At 37.9% G+C, this 24801-nt stretch overlaps 1 protein-coding gene across 1 annotated transcript in view; it reads left to right on the forward strand.

The window, feature by feature from the left end:
* The first annotated feature begins 483 nt into the window (after positions 1–483).
* Positions 484–24801, forward strand: part of CENPI (centromere protein I) — a 78896-nt gene continuing 54578 nt past the window's right edge. The window contains exons 1-5 of the mRNA XM_032592227.1: positions 484–741; positions 1598–1735; positions 5952–6070; positions 6358–6465; positions 21800–21848. Of these exons, the coding sequence (XP_032448118.1) occupies positions 522–741; positions 1598–1735; positions 5952–6070; positions 6358–6465; positions 21800–21848 (634 nt within the window). The 5' untranslated portion in view covers positions 484–521. The remainder of the gene's footprint in view (positions 742–1597; positions 1736–5951; positions 6071–6357; positions 6466–21799; positions 21849–24801) is intronic.

Here is a 24801-nt window from a genome sequence, read left to right on the forward strand (position 1 = left end):
GGAATAATTCTGTTGTGAGAATCCTTAGTTTGGTCACCAGTTTGATTTTTGAACTGTGCAGTTTTAATTTAGCACTCACAAAGTGGCGAGCATAAAAGATTAAAAGCAAAATCAAGGAGGGTGGAGAAATATAGGAGTGAGTGGAGAAAGTGAGATTGAATGTATGAGATGGAATAGTTTTGGACTTATTGTGTGATAGAGCCATTTTAAGAGAGCTTGCTATGTTGCTTGTACTCTTTTTCCACAATAAGTCAAGTTCAACTGGTAAATGTTACCTTGGAGAGTTGTTTCTCCCTATTCCTATTTAGGTCAAGGGCTTTCTGTGCAAGTTAACCTATAGACTTTGTTGCCAGGATTGTTGTCAGGTATTTTATGTGTATGCTGCTTGTGTGATAGTTATCGTGTACTGAATGTTTGGGAATACCAGGCAGATATGGTTCCTGTCTTTGTGGAGTAAAAAGGGATGCTTTGCCTGTTTAATGGTAACTTCACACTTGTTTCTGTATAGAACATGTGCAATAATGTCACCTCAAAAGAGAGTTAAGGACTCTAAGGCACAAAAGAGGACTTCACAAGATAGTGATAGTTATAAGACTAATCTCTTGGCCTTGAAAGAAGAGGACCTAAATGACTCAAAGTGCAGCTTAAAACATGGACAAAACGATCCAGTGAAAGATTATGGACATGCTGATGATGAAGCAGAAGATGCTCTGAAAAGAGCAGTGAGATACTTTGAGAAAGGTAAGACAGATAATTTTTCTTATGAAAGTTCTATTTCTGTAAAAAAATATCCTACACCTTTTACTTATGGATTTTAATTTTTTAAATATTTTTTTAACTTTATTTATTTTGAGAGAGAGAGAGAAAGCATGAGCAGGGGAGGGGCAGAGGTGGGGGGAGAGAGAGAGAGTCCCAAGCAGGCCCAGCACCATCGGCACAGAGCCCATTGTGAGGCTGAAACTCATGAACTGGGACATCACGACCTGAGCCAAAACCAAGAGTGGGATGCTCAACCCACTGAGCCACCCAGGTGCTCCCTTATGGGTTTTTAAAGGAAAGCATATTTTTGTTCATTCATGCTTTTTTTTATTTAATAGGCATTTATTGAGCAGTTACTAATGTCAGTATGTTGGGTACTAGGGATACAACAACAAAACAAACTCTTGGCAGTGTGGTTTCCTAACTGCTGCACATTGGGATTATCTGAGAATCTTTAAAAAAACATTAGACATTCTGATTTTATTGGTGTGGAATGCAGTCTGGGCATCAGGATTTCTAAAAGTCTCCTTAGGTGATTACAATTTGCAGCAGAGTTTGGGAACTACTGCTCTAGTATTGGATCAGCTTATAGTCTAAGTTTAGTGCTTTTAGTTACTTTAGATCAGAGATGCCAGAGCATGATTCAGTTTTCCTCACTGAAGGTGCTATTGCTCCATTGCTGTTAAATATTGTAGAATTTTAAAGGCTTTGAAACATTTTGGGGAAGACATTTTTAACATAAAGCTATTTCTTTATAGTATCCCAAGTTGCAACTGTTGAGGTTGAAGACTGAAAGAATTTTAAAGGTCCCACTATTTAATATTGTTCCTTTTTCCAGGTCCTGTTGAAACTTCACGGAGTAGAGATAAAACCTTGGAAAAACACTTGAAAACTGTGGAAAATGTGGCTTGGAAGAGTGGCTTAGCTCCAGAAGGAATTGACATTCTACTAAATGTGGCACTTAGTGGCAAATTTGGTATGTCAAGGGGATACATTTGTCATCAGTTTGCAGTTAGTTTTGCAGACTTGCATCAGTTTCCAGACTTTGAATTAGATTGTTTATTGGTATCAGCTGTAGTTCCTTATTTGTACTATTCTCTTCATAAAGCCAATCTGGTAAGATTATAAAATGGACCTTTCTTGTGTTCAAGCTACCTTATGAACCAAAAGTTTCTGTGTGCATATGTTGAGAATGGTTAGTTATCACATGACTTTACAAATAGAATGTATAAACTCTTATCTCCAAATATATGGGAGTCATTTTTAGTATTTCTCTTAAGAAGCATAGATAATACTTTAAATAATGCTGCTAGAAGGCAGCTTAAGAGATCACTTGATCTGTTTCATTGCTTTTAGGTTTACTTGCCTATGACAAGTCCCTGTTGATACTGGTTCCTTTATAGTGTCTATGATCTAACAGACAATATGCTTTTGTTTTTGTGGAAATGCTTTCTTTCCTCCTCTAAGTGCATTTTGAATGGAGGGGGAGAGGTTCTTAGAAAGAAATAACACCTGACCCGTATTCTTTTTTACTTGACAAGAACCTTTTAACCTACTCTCATCCAAATTCAGACTCGGAAGGTATTTAAGGCCTTGAACATCCTCATTTTAAAGGTGAGGAAACTGAGACTCAGAGTGGTTAAAGAGACTTGCTTAATGTCAGAGTTAGAACTGGGGAACTTCGATCTTCTAAGTCCCCTTCTAGTGTTTATACTGTACCACACTGCTATTGGGCTTTCTACTTTTTTTTTTTGAACTGTTAAGACATCTGTCAAAACTGGTTGCTTTATATGTTATTTCCTGGCCCTTGCATATTGGGTTCCTTTGTGTATACCCTAGCATCATGTTTTCAGGGGTGTATGTTTTAAAGCAACAACACATTACTAGCTGAAACCAAAATATGACTCGCAGGTATTTTCTCTACCTTTACTTGATTAATTCTCTGTGTTTAACCACAAAGTGAAATTTGACCTGATAAAATTGGCTCTTCTTTTAAGCGGTTTCAGATTTTTTGGTTCTTTTATTTTTTAACGTTTTATTTATTTTTGAGACACAGAGAGAGACAGAATGAGAGTGGGGGAGGGGCAGAGAGAGAGGGAGACACAGAACTCAAAGTAGGCTCCAGGCTCTGAGCTGTCAGAACAGAGCCCAACTTGGGGCTCGAACTCATGAACTGCGAGATCATGACCTGAGCTGAAGTTGGATGCTTCATCGACTGAGCCACCCAGGTGCCCCTAAATTTTTTGGTTCTAATATCTTTCCAGGAATCCATGTTTAATTTTTTAAATGTTTTATTTATTTTTGAGAGACAGAGTGAGCACAAGTGGGGGAGGGGCAGAGAGAGAGGGAGACACAGAATCTGAAGTAGGCTCCAGACTCTGAGTTGTCAGCACAGAGCCTGATGCTTATGAACCAGGAGACCATGACTTGAGCCAAAGTTGGACACTTAACCGATTGGGCCACCCAGACGCCCCTCCAGGAATCCATGTTTAACTAATCAGTGTCTATTGTCAATTCTATTTCTTCTCCCCTTAAAACATGTATGGAATATACAAGTATTTTCTATTTTGGAATTTCTCTTTTTTTGATATCTTAGAAAGTAATGGTTAGAAGGTTTTCATGATGTTTGTCAGGTCTTGTGGCAAATGCATGCCTCAGCCTTGGAAACTAGTATATGGCAATTTTAAAAATAATCTCTTTCTTTCTATTCTAACTTCATTTTTCTGTTAAGCTGGAATTGGAGATGTCATATGTGGCCTCCTTAATTGTTTTTCTCCTTTTCGTTATTTCTGTGATACCCTCCATCACTACTATATCTTTACATATAGCTCTTTTGCTAAGTTGAAATGCATATTCAGGGGCAGGTGTGCTACAAATTTCATAGTTAAGTACAAAAGGACTTTGGGGTGCAGTCAGTTAAGCTTCTGACTCTGGATTTTGGCTCAGGTCATGACCTCATGGTTCATGAGATTGAGCCTGTGTTAGGCTCTGTGCTGATAGTGTAGAGCCTCCTTGGGATTCCGTCTCTCCCTCTCTGCCTCTCCCCTGTTTGCGCGCGTGCTCTCTCTCTCTCTCTCTCTCAAAGTTAATAAAGTTTTGAAAAAAGGACTTCAGACACTTTAGAAATTAAAAAGTTGCTGGGAAGTAAGTATTAAGTCTATTGAATTCACCCTTTGAATTTGGTACATGTGTGAAGTGTTAGTGGTCAGACTGTTTTAAACTTTAGAATAGTTGGGGATGGGAGTAAGGGAGAAAAGAGAAATGAAAACAAGGAACCATAGTGGAATAGAGAGATTTTTATTCTTGTGATTCATCACCTGCCATCACTGCTTCCTTCCTTCTCCACAGAATGATGGAGTAGAAATTGAGGTATATGTAGAATGAATAAATTTAGAGACTAATGTATAGCATGATGATTATAGTTAATATTGTTTTTAATGTTTATTTATTTTTGAGAGAGAGAGAGAGACAGACAGAGTGTGAGTGGGGGAGAGACTGAGAGAGAGACACAGAATCTGAAGCAGGCTCTAGGCTCTGAGCTGTCATCACAGAGCCCGATGTGGGGCTTGAACTCGCAAACAGTGAGATCAGGACCTGAGCCAAAGTCAGATGTTCAACTGACTGAGCCACCCAGGTGCCCCAATAGTTAATAATATTGTATTGAATATGAGAAATTTGGTCAGAGAGTAGATTTCAGGTGCTCTCACCACACACACACAAATGTTAACAATGTGAGGAGATAATTGTAAATTATCTTGGCTGTAGTAATCATTTCACTATGTATATGCGTATGATATCATCATGCTATACATCTTAAATATATGTAATTTTTATTTAAAAAATAAATAGAGGTCTTCACCCTCAGGGAAAAAAAAAAGATGTGTGTAAGATATTTCTGAGGATGTTACCTACGGGCCAAGTTAAGATCAGTGTTATTTCCATAAATGGATGTGATCATCATTCTAGAATACATCTAAAACAAACTGTATAAGATAATTTCTAAGAATGCTAATTGCAGAAGTGAGAACTGTGTTATTATAGTGAATGGATGTGATCAGCACACTGTAATGCATGTGAAACAGTGGTTAAAGACATGGATCCAGGGGCGCCTGGGTGGCGCAGTCGGTTAAGCGTCCGACTTCAGCCAGGTCACGATCTCGCGGTCTGGGAGTTCGAGCCCCGCGTCGGGCTCTGGGCTGATGGCTCAGAGCCTGGAGCCTGTTTCCCATTCTGTGTCTCCCTCTGTCTCTGCCCCTCCCCCGTTCATGCTCTGTCTCTCTCTGTCCCAAAAATAAATAAACGTTGAAAAAAAAAAAAAAAAAGACATGGATCCAAGATGCTTTTGAAAATTCTATTTGCATGAGAAGTTGAGAATAGTTGTTTTTTCAGTGACTGGTGTGATTACCACATTATAATGCAAATGAAACAATGTTTACGTACCAAAAAAATTGATGAGATATGCATTTAATTCTTGAAACCTTCATAAGCAGAAATTGATATAGGGTGTATACAAAGCTATTTGCAGCATCACTTCTATTACCAGATGGGAGAATACCATGGAAGCCAGAGAGTATGATGGAAAGATTGGACCAGTATAGAATGATATTACAGCCAGCTAATTCCAAGAATAGCTGTTTCATTCTGCTGTCCTCCCCACTTTTTGGGAGGGATGGAGAATACAAATATATTTATTCTTAAATGAAGCAGCTCATGCAAGATGTCTGTCTGTAGCTTTAAATAAGAATCTATTGTGCCATTAAAAAATAACTAAATAAAAAATAATCTTTGAAATTTGTAAGGCTTTTTTTGAAGTATAATTCACATTCCATAGAATTCACTCTTCAAGTATGCAGTTCAGGATTTTTTTTAGCATATTCACAGAGTTGTACAATCATCACCACTCTCTAATTCCCACACATTTTCATCACCCCAAAGAGAAACCCTGTACTCATCCTCCCTTTTTAAATATAAATATAGAGTCAAAGAATTTGCTTTATAGTTTATATTAGAAGTTAAAGGTACATTTTTTTTGAAACTATGTTTTGAAATGATGATAAGAGATCTATCAAATATTACTCACTGTTTATTGCCTTCAGTATACAGTGAGATTTTTTTGGACTAAGTGAATAATAGTAAAGTAATAAACAAGATTCTAAAATATAGTTTAATTTGCAGTTTTGTCTGCTTTCCAGGAAATGTTGTAAACACTCGGATATTGAAGTGCATGATTCCAACAACTCTAATATCAGAAGATTCTGTGGTTAAGGCAGTCTCCTGGCTTTGTGTTGGCAAGTGTTCTGGTAGCACCAAGGTAATCTTTTTAAACACTTTGATGATAAGTCCTTCAGAACCACTTAAGGGCTGGCAAGGAAGAGCCACTTATGGAGTAATGGCAGTGGCTTTTTGTGGAAAGCTTGTGGTTTTGGAACAATATAACTTGATGCAGGGACTCTGCTCAAGCAGAAATTTTTTACTGAGATATAAAATCTATTATCCTACTTTGTGCTAGAGGCTTCTAAAATAGCCCTGAGTGGGCAATTAAGCTCTCTCCTGTGCCAGTTATATTTCTCTAAAGATAAGCATTTTGTCTCTTGATAGGTACTTTTTTATCGTTGGCTGGTTGCTATGTTTGACTTCATTGATCACAAGGAGCAAATTAACTTACTCTATGGCTTCTTTTTTGCCTCATTGGAAGATGATGCACTGGTAAGTAAAAATTGGACATTATGAATCAATCAAATGGTACGCTCTTGTATATTGACACATGATGTGTGCGTCAAAGTGCCACACAATGAGTTTTTCCTTATTTTTATTTATTTTTAAATGTTAATTTATTTATTGAGAGAGTGAGGCAGAGCACACACGCGCATGAGCTGGGGAAGGGAAGAGAGAGAGAAATCCCAAGCAGGCTCTGCGCTGTCAGACACAGGGCTCAAACTCATGAACCCATGAGATCATGACCTGAGCCAAAACTGAGAGTTGGATGCTCAACCGGCTGAGCCACCCCAGTGCCCTGTTTTTCCTTATTTTAAATATTTTTTTTAAGTTTTTTAAGTTTGTTTGTTTGTTTATTTATTTATTGAGAGAGAGAGAGAAAGAGAGAGAGAACGCGAGCAGGGAAGGGCAGAGAGATAGAAGGACAGAGGATCCAGAGCCGGGTCTATGCCAACAGCAGATAGCCAGCAGAGAGCTTGATGCGGGGCTTGAACTCATGAACCGTGAGATCATGACCTGAACTGAAGTTGGAGGCTTAACCGACTGAGGCACTTAGTTGCCCCTGTTTTTCCTTATTTTAAAATAGTCAGCGGCACCTGGGTCGCTCAGTTGGTTAAGCCTCTGACTTTGGCTCAGGTCATGATCTCATGGTTCGTGAGTTTGAGCCCCATGTTGGACTCTGTGCTGACAGCTCAGAGCCAGAGCCTACTTTGGATTCTGTGTCTCCCTCTCTCTCTGCCCCTCCCCAGCTCATGCTCTGTCTCTTTCTCTCTCTCTCTCTTTGTCTCTCAAAAAATAAGTAATAAACATTTTTAAAAAAGGGGCTCCTGGGTGTCTCAGTTGGTTGAGTGTTCCCCTCGGCTCAGGTCATGATCTCACAACATGTGAGTTAGAGCCCTGCATCGGGCTCTGGGCTGACAGCTCAGAGCCTGGAGCCTGCTTAGGATTCTGTGTCTCCCTCTCTGCCCCTCCCCTGCTTGTACTATCTCTCTCAAAAATAAACATCAAAAAAATTAAAAATAAACATTAAAAAAATTAAAAATAAAATGTTAAACATATAGAAAAGTATAAAGCATAACACTCTTGCACCTGTCTTTCATATTAACAAAGTTTTTACCATATTTGCTTTATATTTTCTTTTAAGGAAATAAAATGTTACAGGTAGAATCGACTCCATATTGGAGTCTCTGCTAATTTAGGGCAGTGATTGTAATCTTTTCCCTTTAAAACCACTTTAACAGAGTCCTGTGGGTCACTTATTCTACATTTTCTTGTATTACCACTGCAAAAACCTCATCAGAATTAATGAGGAGAGGATTGCTTTTGATGAGATGCTAGTGGACTGATTTTGATGAAATAGCATAATTATTCCCCTTGAAAACATTAGTAACTCTAAGAAATCAATCTACTGTCCACCTGGAAGACTTTCAAGGGCCATCAGTAGTTCGTAGACCGTGTGAATCATTCATTTAACGAAATTCCTCTTGGCTTTGGAAAGGAAATTCATTCATTGATTTTACTTTTAAAAATTGATGTTTTCACTGTATTTGTTGCATTGTACTAGGCACTGTAGAAGATTAAAAGTTTAGCAGAGAGTTTCTGTATTCCAGGTATTTAAAATCCAGTTGGGGGATTAAGGAAAGTACATAAAGTTAAATAATACCTTAAGAGTTAAATTATCAAAGATAGTATATGACAATGTGGGGATAATAATTGCTGTGACTTTTCCAGGAAGGAAGAGAGCACTGTAAACCAGAGTGATTAGAAAAAGCATCATAAATAAAGTATGTGGGTGTCAAGCTAGTCCTTGAAGGTTGAATAGGATGTGAGATTTGATAAAAGGAAATATTATTTCATATGACAGGAACATTTCAAGCAAAGTTGTTAGCTGTGTAAATTTTGTTCCCAGAGAACTTCAATAGATCAGTCTGACTTAACTACAGTTGTGTCAGGCAGTGGTGGAAGGTAGGGCTGAAAAAGTTGGATGAGGAAAGATTGTAGAGGTCTTAAGGTGATGCTAAAGAATTTGAACTTTATCCTCTATCCAATGGGGAAATCAGTGATAATTTTTGGGAAGAACATGTTGAAAGCAGAATTGTTGGAAGTTGTGTTTAGTATGCCAAACAATATGAATAAGGAGAGAGGCTAGTGTTGGGAAGAATAGTTAGGAGACTAATATGATAATCCAGGTATAAAGTGATGAAGTCCTAGACTAGAAATTCTCAAATATGATTTGTGGGCCCCTTGAGTCTCCCTGATTCAGGAGTTCTGAGAAGTCAAAATTATTTTCATAGCAATGTCAAGATATTATCTGCTATTTTCATTGTGTTGGCATTTGCACTGATGGTGCTATAAAGTAATGGTGAATATAACTGGTGCCTGAGGGGCAACTGGGTGGCTCAGTTGGTTAAGCGTCTGAGTTCAGCTCAGGTCATGATCTCATGGTTTGTGAGTTCGAGCCCCGCGTTGGGCTCTGTGCTTACAGCTTGGAGCCTGGAACCTGCTTCGATTCTGTGTCTCTCTCTCTTTCTGCCCCTCCCCAGTTTGTGCTCTCTCTTTCTCTCTCACTCTCTCACTGGTGCCTTAGCCAGAATCAGGGCAGTGGGGCCAAACTGTATTAATGGTCATTTTGTTCTTCACTGTAGTAAAAAACAAAAATGCTAGTTTCTCTTAATGTCTCAAATGAAGCAGTAAAAAATAATGCATTAATTTTACTAAATTTCAACCTTTGAGACATGTTTTTAATATTCTGTGTGATGAAATAGGAAGTACAAATAAATCCCTTCTGTGTACTAAAGTATAATTGTTGTCCTGAGGAATAGCACTTATGTGATTGAGTTGTGTGCTAAACTAGCTGCTTTCTTCATGGAATACCATTTTTACTTGAATGACTGACGTTTAAACTATGGTTATTCAGATGTGGGTATTTGGCAGATGTTTTCTCAAAAATGAAAAGCCAGCCTGTCATTTCAAAGGAAACAACTTGAAGTATTTGTTCCCACTGATTTGAGCTTTCAAGTGAAAATTATGAGTTGGGAAAATTTGTATCTACCACTGTGAACTTGACAGCTTCCCAATACTTAAACTTTTCTGATGAGATTGGTAACAGTAATAATAAATGTGAATTGTAATGAAATGTGTCAATATTTGGAAGCTTGGTATAACTCAATAAACCAGTCTTTTCCAGATGACTAAGTATGATGTTATAAAATTATACATGGGTAAAAGATCCATTCAAAATGCAAGATATATCAATGAATTTTATTTATTTACATAATACTTTTTCAAAAGACTATTTCTTTAATGTTTTTTCAATAGACTTTAATTTTATACACCAATGAATTTTAATAGAACAGTACAAAGAGTTCATTGATAAGGTTTCAGATTCCACATTGCAGCTAACCCTTAAGAGACTACCACTTATCAAGACTAATATACACCGTTTTATGAAAAGGCTATTAAAATATTCCTTTCTTTTTCAACTACATGTCTGTGAGGCTGGATTTTCTTCATTTACTTCAGTGAAAACAAACCAGGTTTAGTGCTGAAGCAGAGAATCCAGCCGTATTCTATTAAGTCTGAAACATTAATGTCACTCTAGTCATTTTTTTTTGGAGAATTAGTAGTTTTTCATAAAATAAGTAATTTATGTTAGCATGTAATGGGTTTATTATTTTTTAATGGATTAATAACCATTTTTAAATTTGTCAGTTTTAATTTCTAATATGGTGGGTATCTATAGATATAAACCAGATAAACAAAAGCTCTTTGGGATCCTCTAAATTTTAAGAACGTAAAGAGTCTTGAGACCAAAAGGTTTGAGAACCACTGTCCTAAACTAAGGAGGTGGCAGTGGGGATGAAAAAGTGAAAGGACAGGTTTTGGTGGAAATTATAAAGGAAGAATTGACAGGATCTGGTACCTAAACTGGATTAAGGAAAGGATCAGGAGATCAAGATCTGAGCCATTTCTCAGCATGGCTCAGAATGATGGTACCTTTGAACATGAAAGGGAAGGAGGTAGTTTTGGAAGGCATATAATATCTTTGGATTTAGATGTACAAAGTTTGGGGGCGCCTGGGTGGCGCAGTCGGTTAAGCGTCCGACTTCAGCCAGGTCACGATCTCGCGGTCCGTGAGTTCGAGCCCCGCGTCGGGCTCTGGGCTGATGGCTCAGAGCCTGGAGCCTGTTTCCGATTCTGTGTCTCCCTCTCTCTCTGCGCCTCCCCCGTTCATGCTCTGTCTCTCTCTGTCCCAAAAATAAATAAACGTTGAAAAAAAAAAAAAAAAAAAGTTGGTTTTAGATGTACAAAGTTTGAGAGCACAAGGCATCCTGTAGAAATTCACTTAATGAACATTTATTAACTGCATACGATGCCAGACATTGAATTTAGAATTGAAAATACAAATAACAGTAAGACATAATAATATATGTGAGGCTTATATGCTAGGCATTCGGTGCTTTATATACAGTTATTTTATCAACTCTAAGATGCCATCAATTGTAAAAGACATCATTATCTTATGAACCACTACTAAAAAGTGCTGTCATTAAAACTGTCATATGGCATCAATTATAAGATTAGTCCTATTTTCAGAGATTTAAAATGTAAAAAAAAATATTGGGTTATGTAAAGTATTTTTTCTAGTCCTGGGGTTCTGAAATATTCCTTTAAAATTCAATATTTTTTACATCAATATTCCTTTAAAAAAATATTGAGGGGCATCTGGCTGGCTCAGTCAGTGAAACATGTGACTTGATCTTGGGTCATGAGTTCAAGCCCCATGTTAGACACAGAGCTTACTTTTAAAAAATGTTTATTGAGCACCTACTATTTTCTGTACTTGTGCTGTCCAGTATGGTAGCCATTAACCTCATGTGACTAGTGAACACTAGAAAGTTAGCTGGGCCAAACTAAAATGTGTGTAAGTATAAAATATACACCAGATAAAATATGGTTTTAACCCATTTAAGTCTCTTGACAACCTTAAAAGATATAGGCTTTTATCCTTATTTTATTATTTTCTTTAAAAATTTTTAATGCTTTAATTTTTTAAATTTAATTTATTTTTTTAATTTACATCCAAGTTAGCATATAGTGCGACAATGATTTCAGGAGTCGGTTCCTTAATACTCCTTACCCATTTAGCCCATCCCCCTTCCCACAACCCCTCCAGTAACCCTCTGTTCTCCATATTTAAGAGTCTCTTATGTTTTGTCCCCCTCCCTGTTTTTTTTTTAATTTTTTTTAACGTTTATTCATTTTTTGAGAGAGAGAGAGGGACAGAGCGTGAGTGGGGGAGGAGAAGAGAGAGAGGGAATCACAGAATCCGAAGCAGGCTCCAGGCTCTGAGCTGACAGCATAGAGCCCGATGCAGGCCTCGAACTCACAAACTGTGAGATCATGACTGAGCCAAAGTGGATGCTCAACCGACTGAGCCACCCAGGTGCCTCACCCCCTCCCTGTTTTTATATTATTTTTGCTTCCCTTCCCCTATGTTCATCTGTTTTGTATCTTAAAGTCCTCATATGAGTGAAGTCATGATTTTTGTCTTTCTTTGACTGATTTCGCTTAGCATAATACTCTCTAGTTCCATCCACATAGTTGGAAGTAGCAAAATTTCATTCTTTTTGATTGCTGAGTAATACTCCATTGTGTATGTATACATACATATCACATCCTCTTTATCTATTCATCCATCAATGGCTATGGATAGTGCTGCTATAAATATAGAGGTGCATGTGCCCCTTCAAAACAGCATACCTGTATCCCTTAGATAAATACCTAGTAGTGTAATTGCTGGGTCGTAGGGTGGTTCTATTTTTAATTTTTGAGGAACTGCCATACTGTTTTCCAGAGTGGCTGCACCAGTTTGCATTCCCACCAGCAGTGCAAAAGTGTTCTTCTTTCTCCACATCCTCGTCACATCTGTTGCCTGAGTTGTTAATGTTAGCCATTCTGACAGGTGTAAGGTGGTATCTCATTGTGGTTTTGATTTGTATTTGCCTGATGATGAGTGATGCTGAGCATTTTTTTCATGTGTCAGTTGGCCATCTAGATGTCTTCTTTGGAGAAGTGTCTATTCATGTCTTTTGCCCATTTCTTCACTGAATTATTTGTTTTTGGGTGTTGAATTTGATAAGTTCTTTATAGATTTTGAATGCTAACCCTTTATCTGATATCTTGTTTGCATGTATCTTCTCCTATTCTGTCGGTTGCCATTTAGTTTTGCTAATTGTTTCCTTCCCTGTGCAGAAGCTTTTTATCTTGATGAGGTCCCAATAGTTCATTTTTGCTTTTGTTTCCCTTGCCTCTGGAGATGTGTTGAGTAAGAAGTTGCTGCAGCCAATGTCAAAGAGGTTTTTGCCTGCTTTCTCCTCAAGGATTTTGATGGCTTCCTGTCTTACATTTAGGTCTTTCATCCATTTTGAGTTTATTTTTGTGTATGGTGTAAGAAAGTGGTCCAGGTTCATTTTTCTGCATGTCACTGTTCAGTTTTCCCAGCACCATTTGCTGAAGAGAGTGTCTTTATTCCATTGGATATTCTTTCGTACTTTGTCAAAGATTAGTTGGCCATATGTTTGTGGGTCTATTTCTGGCTTATTTATTCTGTTCCATTGATCTGAGTGTCTGTTTTTGTGCCATTAATTTTTTAATGTTTATTTATTTTTGAGAGACAGAGCACGAGTGGGGGAGGGGCAGAGAGAGAGGGAGACACAGATTCTGAAGTAGGCTCCAGGCTCTGAGCTGTCACCATAGAGCCCGACATGGGGCTGGAACTCACGAACCACGAGATCATGACCTGAGCCGAAGTTGGACGCTTAACAGACTGAGCCACCCGGGTGCCCCCGTTTTATTTTATTTTTTGAGAGAGAGAGAATGAGAGAGAGACAGAGTGTGAGCAGGGGCAGGGCAGAGAGAGAGGGAGACACGGAATCCAAAGTAGGCCCCAGGCTGTGAGCTGTCAGCACAGAGCCTGACGCAGGCTCGAACCCACAAACCGTGAGATCATGACCTGAGCCAAAATTGGACGTTTAACCAATTGAACCACCCAGGCGCCCCTTTGTTTTTCTATTTTAGAGATGAGGAGTCTTGAGGCAGAAAGAAGTCAAATAATTACCCAGGGTCACATGACTAGAGCCAGGATTTACGGCAAAATTGTATCATTCCCTTTTTAGAGAAGAGACAACTGAGGCATGGAAAAGCTAAATAACTTTGCTGAGGTAAGCTACCTAGTAAGAGACTTAGCCTGGAAGATCTTTAAAGGTAGTAGGGGAAAAGATAAATACAAGGTGATAAATCCTATGAGAGTATCCACAGGGTTCTGTGGTGGTATAGAGGAAAGGCATCAAAATAAGACTAGGGATCAGAGTTAAAATTATAGGAATTTGTTTTCTGTAGGAAGCAAGATACCTCTCCTGACAATAAGGAAAAAGGATGGGTGTTGATGCTAATACATGTGTGGGTTAGTAAGGGACACAGTTGAGGGAGTTCCTGCCCAGTGGTAATTTTTTTTCAAGTTTTCACTCTAAGTAGGAGGCAAAGTCTTCTAACAGTGAGGAGGGGAAGATAAAATACTATGTTTGAGGAGACAGTATACATTTTGAAATAGCTTCTGATGGAAATGGGAATGGGAGATGATTAGAGACAGAAGTTTTGAAGGCCCAGATGGGGTTAGAGAGCATGGATATGTGATGTTACTAATATGCAAAGGATAGGTCAGATTAGAATACAAGAGCATGATTGAGCTGATGGACCAGGGAGTCTAGATAGAAAGGGGAAGTAGGTGAAGACAGAAGAGGGGAGACTGGGAACATACACAGCAGAGGTTTGGAATGCTTTGGTGATTGTCAAGACCTGTAGTGGGGTTAAAAGCTGGAATAATAGGAAATTGTTGCATTGGAGTTTAAGGTTCAGGAGTCGATGGTTCAGTGTGATGACAAGATTCAGAGTGACCGTGGCGAGAGAGTTGTTGAAGTAGAGTGAGGGAATGAAGGTTATTGGAATTGACATTTTCTCTTTCCTTATGGATTTGTTGTTGCTGCCCGTCTATCGATTATGGAGTAAAGTATGTTGAAAATCTCCCACTGTGATGGAAGATTTGTCAGTTTTTCTTTAAAGTTCTGTCAGTTTTTGCTTTATTTATTTTGAATCTGTTATTAGGTGTTTGCCCAATTATAGCTTTCTTATCATTCTGATGAATCAAACCTGTTATCATGGAGTAACTCTTTGGGGTGCCTGGGTGGCTCAGTTGCTTAAGTGTCCGACTCTTGATATGGCTCACATCGTGTTATCACTGTCATGAGATTGAGCCCGTTATGCTCTGCTCTGAGCGCAGAGCCTGCTTGGGATTCTCTCCCTCCCTCTTTCTCTGCCCACCCCCCCAAATAAATAAACATGGAGTAACTCTTTGTTATTGGAAATGCTTTTTGTTTTAGTCTGTTTTGTAGGAGACTGACATTGCTACTCTGGCTTTATTTTGGATGGTAGTTGCTTGGTATATTTCCATCTTTTGGGGTTTTACTTAATCTTTTTTCTTTTTTGTCCTCATGTCTTAGATGCCTCTTTTGAATAGTATGTAACTAGATTTTATTTTTAAATCCTGTTTGATGATTTTTGTCTTTAATCTAGACAATTATTTACCTGTGTAGTGATTATTGATATACTAGGAATAAATTCAAAGATCTTATTTGAAACTTTCTAAATGATTGGCTTTTTTCTGCCTTTCCCCCCACCTCTTTCTCTGTTATTTTTGATTGATTGTGGTTTTCCCCCTATTCTTGTTTGGAAGTTAGTTATACATTCTGTGTGTGTTCTTTTAGGTGTTATTGTATCTATTTTAACATGCATATTTATTGTAAAAATGTACAACAATGTCACTCTTTCTACTGTTTTTCTTCTGGAAAATATAGTTATTTTTCATAGAATATGTTATTTATGTTAGCATGTAATGGGCATATTATTTTTCTAATGAATTGATAAACATTTCAATTTTTCTCAGTTTTAATTTCTAATATGATTTTTCATAGAGTCTAAAGGTAACCAGTATCTTTACTCTCATCTTAAATGAGGCAAGGTCCTAAGAACGCTTTACCTCTGATCAAAGCCTTTCCAGATTATATGCTATTGTCTTGTTTTAGTTCTATCTCATTCTTCTCCACCCTTCTCCACACGCACATGAAGTTGACATCATTATTATCTTCACAGTTGATGTTTGTTTAGATTTGCCCACTTATTTACCAATATCTTTGCTTACCATTTGTTTTTGCATCTCAGACCTTCAATCTGAGATCAATTTCCTTTAGAATATTCTTTCAGTGAGAATCTTTGGATAGTAAACTGTTGTTGTCTGAAAATGTCTTAGAGTGCCCTGTTCTGGGGTGACAGTTAAATTCTCTCAGGACATTGAAAATATTATTCCACTGGCTCTTTCTTTCTCTTGTTGTTGAGTCTGTTTAATTGTAATCTGTCATTTCTTCTTTTCTCTCTGGGTACTTTTTAAGAACAGCTTTATTGAGATATAATTCACATATCATACAGTCTACCTCCTCAAGGTATACAATTCACTGGTTTTTAGTATGTTCACAGATATGTGCAACCATGAGAATAGTCAATTTTAGGACATTTTCATTACCCCCAAAACCCCGTACCCTTTATCTATCATTCCCCCATCTTTCTATTTAGGGGTTCCTAAACAACTCCTAATTTATTTTCTGACTTTAAATATTTGCCTGTTTTTTTTAATTTAATTCCAAGTTAGTTAACATACAGTGTAATCTTGGCTCCAGGAGTAGAGCCCAGTGACTCATCACTTACATGTAACACCCAGTGCTCATCCCAACAAGTGCCCTCCTTAATGCCCATCACCCATTTAGCCCATACCCCCCACCCCAATGTCTCCAGCAACCCTCAGTTTGTTCTCTGTATTTAAGAGTCTCTTATGGTTTGTATCCCTCTCTGTTTTTATCTTATTTTTCCTTCCCTTCCCCTCTGTTATCTGTTGTGTTTCTCAAATTCTACACATGAGTGAAATCATGATACCTTTCTCTGACTGACTTATTTCACTTAACATAATACTCTCTAACTCCATCCATGTTGTTGCAAATGGCAAGATTTCATTCTTTTTCATCACTGAGTAGATTTGCCTATTTCTAATCTATTTTCTGTCTTCAGAGACTTGCCTATTCTGGACATTTCATATAAATGGAATCATATGTAGTCTTTTATGACTGGCATCTTTTACTTAGCATAATGTTTTCAAGGTTCATCCATGTTGTATCATATATCAATACTTCATTTTTTTAACCTGTTATATTTTTTCCATAACATAAAATTTACCACTTTAACTATTTTTAAGTGTATAGTTCATTGGCATTAATTGCATCACTACTATCTATTTCCAAAATGTTTTCATTGCCCTAACAGAAACTCTACTCGTTACACAGTAACTCTCCATTCCTCCTTCCCCCAGCACCTGGTAACCTCTAATCTACTTTCTGTCTCTATGAATTTGCTTATTCTATACACCTTATATAAGTAGAATCATACAATTTTTGTCATTTTGTGTCTGGCTTCTTTCACTTAGCATAATGTCTTCAAGTTTCATCCAGGTTATAGCATGTATCAGATTTTCATTCACGTTTATGACTGAATAATTTTCCATTGTGTGTATATACCACATTTTGTTTGTTCACAAGTTGATGGACTCTTGGGTTGTTTCCCTTTTGGCTACCATGAATAATGTTCTAGTCACCATTGGCATACAAGTAACTGTTCAAGTCCTTGCTTTCAATTCTGTTGGATATATACCTAGCAGTGGAATTGCTGTGTTGTATGTTAATTCTATGTTTAGAATTTTGAGGAATCACCAAGCTGTTTGGACCATTTACTAGCAGTGTATGAGGGTACCAATTTCATCATGTCCTCACCAACTTAATTTGTCTGACTTTTTGACTTCAGCCATCCTACTGGATGTAAAGTGGTATTTAGTTGTGGTTTTGATTTGTGTTTCTCTAATGATTAGTGATGTTGAACATCTTTTCATGTGCTTATTGGCTATGTATATATCTTTTTTAGAGAAATGTCTATTCAGATCCTTTGCCCATTTTTAAATTGGGTATCTTTTTATTACTGGGTTGTAAGTGTTCTTTGTGTATTTTAGGTACAAGTCCCTTATCAGATATGTTTTTTCTGGGAAGTACAAGCTGGAACCACTTAAAATTATTCACTTGAGTTTTCCGGGTCATATCACTAGTGTAAATTCAAACTGTAGACCTATATATGACTGGCTTGTGGTTACATATTCTTTGGAATGGCTTTATTTTCCTTTCACCCATCCCCAAGGCCAGGACAGGCAAGTTTACTTGCCGTCCTCTTCAGCACAGTGGGGTTTGTTTTTATTTCATACCTGGGTGCTTAGGGTGTGGTTCTTGAGGTTCATAGTTTTCTTTCTTTTTAAAATTTTTTATAATGTTTATTTTTGAGAGAGAATGAATGAGCAGGGAAGGGGCAGGGAGAGAGGGAGACAGAGGATCTGAAGTGGGCTCCATGCTGACAGCAGACAGCCCAATGTGGGGCTCAAACTCATGAGCGGCGAGATCATGACCAAAGCTGAAGTCAGACGCTCAACCGATTGAGCCACCCAGGTCCCCTGAGGTTTCTAGTTTTCTAATAGATCCTTTGTATATTCCACACATTGGATGGTTTCTAGTTTTCTAATAGATCCCTTGTATATTCCACACATTGGGTGGGTCCTAAGCTTTATCACCTGCCTACCCGTCTCCTACCTCCCTTTGTAGCTATTAAAGCTGTAAGTTCAAGATTTTTAAGGTTTGGCAGAAATCTTGGGGTGAGAACTTGTTCAATATTCAGTGTTCTCTCTTTCATTTTGTTTTTGGGAACTGCAGTTCTTTGCTTTCATGCCAGCTCAGAAATGTACTTAAGCAGCTGGATACAATGTAAAACAACATTTCTGAGTTGGCAAGAAAGCAGGCAGGGTCAATCAGGGTATCTAATATACAGTAGTTCTATAAATGGTGATCAGGTCATTGGAATTCAGAAGTCAATAAGCTGTAAGGACAAGGTGATTTGTTGATAGAGACATTAAAATCTTCTGACATGCGGTTGGGATTAGGGTTATAGTAGAAGACTGAGTCAGACGTGTAAGTCCTCAGCGAACTTTTGGAAGTCACTAAGAGGTTAGTAGTGAGCAGATAGAGTATAGGTAATTTGGAGGTACTGAAGTTGGGTGGACTAAGTGTCAAAGGAAGTCTTTTTCTATGCAAGAATGAAAGAGAAGTACCTTGAATAACAAGAGTAACTAATGTTCATCCCTTTGTTTGTCCTGTGGTACACAGGAGTGGATGAATGGTAAGTAGTATGTGATCGACTCTCCTTTACCTTTGACATCTCTCTTAACTTCATATGGTTTTTGTTCTTAAACTAATCAAAATACAAAACAAATGAATTCTGTGTTTAAGCATACTTTGTTAAGAGTGGGAAATACTAAAGCATGCTTTCCCCTTTCTTGTAATAGCTTAATAGACTGAGTTCTTCCAGGCAGAGACTGAGCATTTTATAACCCAAGTATTTAGTAACACTGTTCATGGCACATAGAATATAAACTTCATAAGAGCCGGCCTTTTTGTCTGTTTTAGTCACTGCTCAATAAATTTTTGTTTCATGAATGAATGAACACAAGATACTCATAAATGTTTGTCAGATCATATACCTGTACTTGAATGGTTTTCATGATGCTGATGAGTTTCTTGATCAGCTTGGCAAGAGGGAGGGGGACCTACTTTTTTTCTTTTTCTTTACCCTTTTTCTGTCTCTTAAAAATATTTATTGAAGTATATATGTAGAGAAAATTGACTGTATCATAATTGATCAGCTCAATTAATTTTCATAAACTGAACACATTTGTGTAAATATCACCCACATCAAGAAATAAGGAACCTAACTTTTAAAAGCATTACTTCAGAAAGTTATTTTCATATAATTTGGTGGGAGCCTGACTCTTTAGTGACTCAGAGGCAGTGCTTACTATTTGCCAGAAAGACAATTGTAATGTCCTAGATGTATATGAGTTTTTCCTTTTTAGATGTGATTGAAAAACAACATCAGAGTTCCTATAATGTTGGAGCCCAGAGCAAGTGATTGTGTGACACTCATTCATACCCAGCATGACAAATAGTGTTGCTAATGGTTTATATCCTAGGGATATGAGGTAGTGAGTTTTTTACTCAATGTTACTGTATTTTGTGTAGATTATATCAGACTTGGTCATAATGTATGTCCTTTCCTTAAGAAAAAAACCCTGTATCTAAATTCATGCTTCTTACAAGTATGTGCAGAATGTGAACCCATTTCTAAGTAGAGGACAGGCAATATGGAATGTTGTACTTCAGATTTTAAAGTTTAGATTCATGATTACCAAAATACAAATTTGTTTAAAGAAAGTCTTTGCTTTTGTTGCCTTCTCTAATTCCATTACATCACTTACTTTTTTTAAAAAATGTTTATTTTTGAGAGAGAGCATGTGCACACGCAGGGGAGGGGCAGAGAGAGGGAGAGAAAGTCCTAAGCAGGCTCTGCGCTATCAGCATCGAGCCCCATGTGGGGCTCCATCCCATGAATTGTGGGATCATAACTTGAGCCGAAATCAAGAGTCAGATACCTAACTAACTAAGCCATCCAGGCACCCCTACTTTTTTTCTACAGCAAGTGTTGGCAAATTTTTTCTTAAAGTGCCAACTAGTAAATATTTAGGTTTAAGGGCCATACTGTCTCTGTCACAACTGCTCATTCTGCTGATGTAGTGTGAAAGCAGCTATAGACAATACATAAACGACTGTGGCAATGTTCCAATAAAACTTTATTTATAATGACCAGTGATGGGCTGGATTTGACCCACAGGTTATTGTTTACTCGTCCCTGTGATAGATTATTTACTTGCCCAATAAACAGATGTTCTAAATTGAATGATCTCCAATTTATGGAGGCTTTTTCTTTCATGTTTTATTTTGTGGCTATCATTTTCTTTTCTGAAAGAAAAAAAAAAAAAAAAACGCCGCCCTCTGGTCCTAAAGATTTTCTCCTAGGGGCACCTGGATGGCTCAGTTAGTTAAGCATCTGACTTCAGCTCAGGTCATGATCTCGCTGTCCGTGAGCTTGAGCCCCGCGTCGGACTCTGTGCTGATGGCTCCGAGCCTGCAGCCTGCTTCAGATTCTGTGTCTCCCTCGCTCTCTGCCCCTCCCCCGCTCATGCTCTGTCTCTCCTTCAAAAAGAAACGTTAAAAAAAATAGATACTCTCCTATGTTTTCTTCTAGAACAGGTAGTGGCAAACTTTTCCTGTAAAGAGCCAGGATAGTAAATATTTTAGGCTCTGTGGGCCATAGACCTCTGTCACAACTACTCAGCTCTGCTGTCGTAGCAGGAAAGCAGCTATAGAGAGTTCATAAATGAAATGTGTGTAGCTATGTTTTGCTAAAACTTCATTTACAAAACCACATGAACTGCAGTTTGCTGACCCCTAATCTAGAATAAAACCTCAATAAATGGACACTCAAAATGAAATGTTATAAAGGAACCAGTCATTCAGTAACTTAAGTAACAAATCTATTGAATGTGTGCTCTTTGCCAAACTGAGAGCTAAATGGTTAATTAAATTATGGAGTATCCACTCATTGCCATATTAAGATCATTGAAAATGATTATTTTGAAGACAAAGCAACATGAGAAAATGCTTTTAAGTGGGAAACAAGATAAAAGTTTAAGTTTGTATCTTAAATACGGACTACTGGAAGGAATGCATGAATTTTTGTTAGGTAGAAGGGTCTTTTTTTAAATTTTTTAATATTTATTTTTGAGAGAGAGCAAGAGAGAGAGACAGAGCATGAGCATGGGAGGGGCAGAGGGAGTGGAAGACAGAATCTGAAGGCTCCAGGCTCTGAGCTGTCAGCATAGAGTCTGATGCTGGGCTCGAGCACACAAGCCATGAGCTCATGACCTGAGCTGAAGTTGGATGCTTAACTGACTGAGCCACCCAGGTGCCCCTAGAAGATCTTTTTCTCTTTTTAAATTGTCTGCAGTGTTTCTATATTCCAAAATAAACTTAAAAATAGTGTAATGAGATACCAATTAAAGCTATTGGTTTTTACCACTACTATGTAGTATGAAAAAGGGAAGCTTTAAGAGCTATTGTTCAGCACAATTCTGCAGCCTTTTTACTTAATCAGGATAAAATTGACATTTGAGGAAGATGCGTTGCCACTCTGTTCAAGATATATTGTCATTTCTTTTTAAAATTTTATATTATAACAGTGCCCTTATGTGTGCCATTTGCTGTATTTACTTACCAGAAAAGGGAATGGTGAGTATTTTTATTCCAGTTTTACTACATTTATTCTGTGGAATTAACGTTTCTTTTTTTTTTTTTAATATGAAATTTACGGTCAAATTTGTTTCCATACAACACCCAGTGCTCCTCCCAACAGGTGCCCTCCTCAATGCCCATATCCCACCCTCCCCTCTGTCCCACTCCCCATCAACCCTCAGTTTATTCTCAGTTTTTAAGAGTCTCTTATGGTTTGCCTCCCTCCCTCTCTAACTTTTTTCCCTTTCCCCTCCCCCATGGTCTTCTGTTAAGTTTTTCAGGATCCACATAAGAGTGAAAACATATGGTATCTGTCTTTCTCTGTATGACTTATTTCACTTAGCATAACACTCTCCAGTTCCATCCACGTTGCCACAAAAGGCCAGATTTCATTCTTTCTCATGGTCAAGTAGTATTCCATCGTATATATAAACCACAACTTCTTTATCCATTCCTTGGTTGATGGACATTTAGGCTCTTTCCATAATTTGGCTATTGTTGAAAGTGCTACCATAAACATTGGGGTACAAGTGTCCCTATTCAACAGCACTCCTGTATCCCTTGGGTAAATTCCTAGCAGTGCTATTGCTGGGTTATAGGGTAGATCTATTTTTAATTTTTTGAGGAATCTCCACATTGTTTTCCAGAGTAGCTGCACCAGTTTTCATTCCCACCAACAGTGCAAGAGGGTTCCCGTTTTTCCACATCTTCGCCAGCATCTATAGTCTCCTGATTTGTTCATTTTAGCCACTCTGACTGGCATGAGGTGGTATCTGAGTGTGGTTTTGATTTGTATTTCCCTGATGAAGAGCGACGTTGAGCATCTTTTCATGTGCTTGTTGGTCATCTGGATGTCTTCTTTAGAGAAGTGTCTATTCATGTTTTCTGCCCATTTCTTCAGTGGATTATTTGTTTTTTGGGTGTGGAGTTTGGTGAGCTCTTTATAGATTTTGGATACTAGCCCTTTGTCTGATATGTCATTTGCAAATGTCTTTTCTCATTCCGTTGGTTGCCTTTTAGTTTTGTTGGTTATTTCCTTTGCAGTGCAGAAGCTTTTTATCTTCATGAGGTCCCAATAGTTCATTTTTGCTTTTAATTCCCTTGCCTTTGGGGATGTGTCAAGAAATTGCTGCTGCTGAGGTCAGAGAGGTTTTTTCCTGCTTTCTCTTCTAGGGTTTTGATGTTTTCCTGTCTCACATTCAGGTCCTTTATCCATTTGGAGTTTATTTTTGTGAATGGTGCAAGAAACTGGTCTAGTTTCCTCCTTCTGCATGTTGCTGTCCAGTTCTCCCAGCACCATTTGTTAAAGAGACTGTCTTTTTTCCATTGGATATTCTTTGCTGCTTTGTCAAAGTTGGCCATCCTTTTGTGGGTCTAATTCTGGGGTTTCTATTCTCTTCCATTGGTCTATGTGTCTGTTTTTGTGCCAATACCATGCTGTCTTGATGATTGCCGCTTTGTAGTAGAGGCTAAGGTCTGGGATTGTGATGCCTCCCACTTTGGTCTTCTTCAAAATTTGGCTATTCGGGGTCTTTTGTGTTCCACACAAATTTTAGGATTGCTTGTTCTAGCTTCAAGAAGAATGCTGGTGCGTTTGATTTGGATTGCATTGATGTGTAGATTGCTTTGGGTGGTATTGACATTTTAACAATATTTATTCTTTCAATCCATGAGCATGGAATGTTTTTCCATTTCTTTATATCTTCTTCAGTTTCCTTCATAAGCTTTCTATGGCTTTCAGCATACAGATCTTTTGCATCTTTGGTTAGGTTTATTCCTAGGTATTTTATGCTTCTTGGTGCAGTTGTGAATGGGATCAGTTTCTTTGTCTTTCTGTTGTTTCATTATTAGTGTATAAGAATGCAACTGATTTCTGTACATTGATTTTGTATCCTGTGACTTTGCTGAATTCATGTGTCGGTTCTAGCAGACTTTTGGTGGAGTCTATCGGGTTTTCAACATATAATATCATGTCATCTGCAAAAAGTGAAAGCTTGACTTCATCTTTGCCAATTTTGATGCCTTTGATTTTCTTTTGTTGCCTGATTGCAACACTATGTTAAACAATAGCAGTGGGAGTGGACATCCCTGTCTTGTTCCTGATCTCGGGGGAAATTTTTCAGTTTTTCCCCATTGAGGACGATATTAGCTGTGGGCTTTTCATAAATGGCTTTTATGATGTTTAAGAATGTTTCTTCTATCCCGACTTTCTCGAGGGTTTTTATTAAGAAACATTGCTGAATTTTGTCAAATGCTTTTTCTGCATCGATTGACAGGATCATATGGTTCTTAACTTTTCTTTTGTTAATGTGATGTATCACATTGATTTGCGAATGTTGAACCAGCCCTGCAGCCCAGGAAGGAATCCCACTTGATCATGGTGAATAATTCTTTTTATATGCTGTTGAATTCGATTGCTAGTATCTTATTGAGAATTTTTGCATCCATATTCATCAGGGATATTGGCCTGTAGTTCTCTTTTTTTGCAGGGTCTCTGTCTGGTTTGGGAATCAAAGGAATGCTGGCTTCATAGAATGAGTCTGGAAGTTTTCCGTCCCTTTCTATCTTTGGCAATAGCTTGAGAAGGATATGTATTATCTCTGCTTTAAATGTCTGGTAGAATTCCTCTGGGAAGCCACCTAGTCCTGGACTCTTATTTGTTGGGAGATTTTTGATAACTGACTCAATTTCTTCACTGGTTATGGGTTTGTTCAAGTTTTCTATTTTTTCCTGTTTGAGTTTTGGAAGTGTGTGGGTACTTAGGAATTTGTCCATTTCTTCCAGGTTGTCCAGTTTGTTGGCATATAATTTTTCATAGTATTCCCTGATAATTGCTTGTCTTTCTGAGGGATTGGTTGTAATAATTCCATTTTCATTCATGATTTTACCTATTTGGGTCATCTTCCTTTTCTTTTTGAGAAGCCTGGCTAGAGGTTTATCAATTTTGCTT

The sequence above is a fragment of the Lynx canadensis genome, chromosome X, assembly GCF_007474595.2.
Source record: "Lynx canadensis isolate LIC74 chromosome X, mLynCan4.pri.v2, whole genome shotgun sequence".
Classification (NCBI taxonomy): Eukaryota; Metazoa; Chordata; class Mammalia; order Carnivora; family Felidae; genus Lynx; species Lynx canadensis.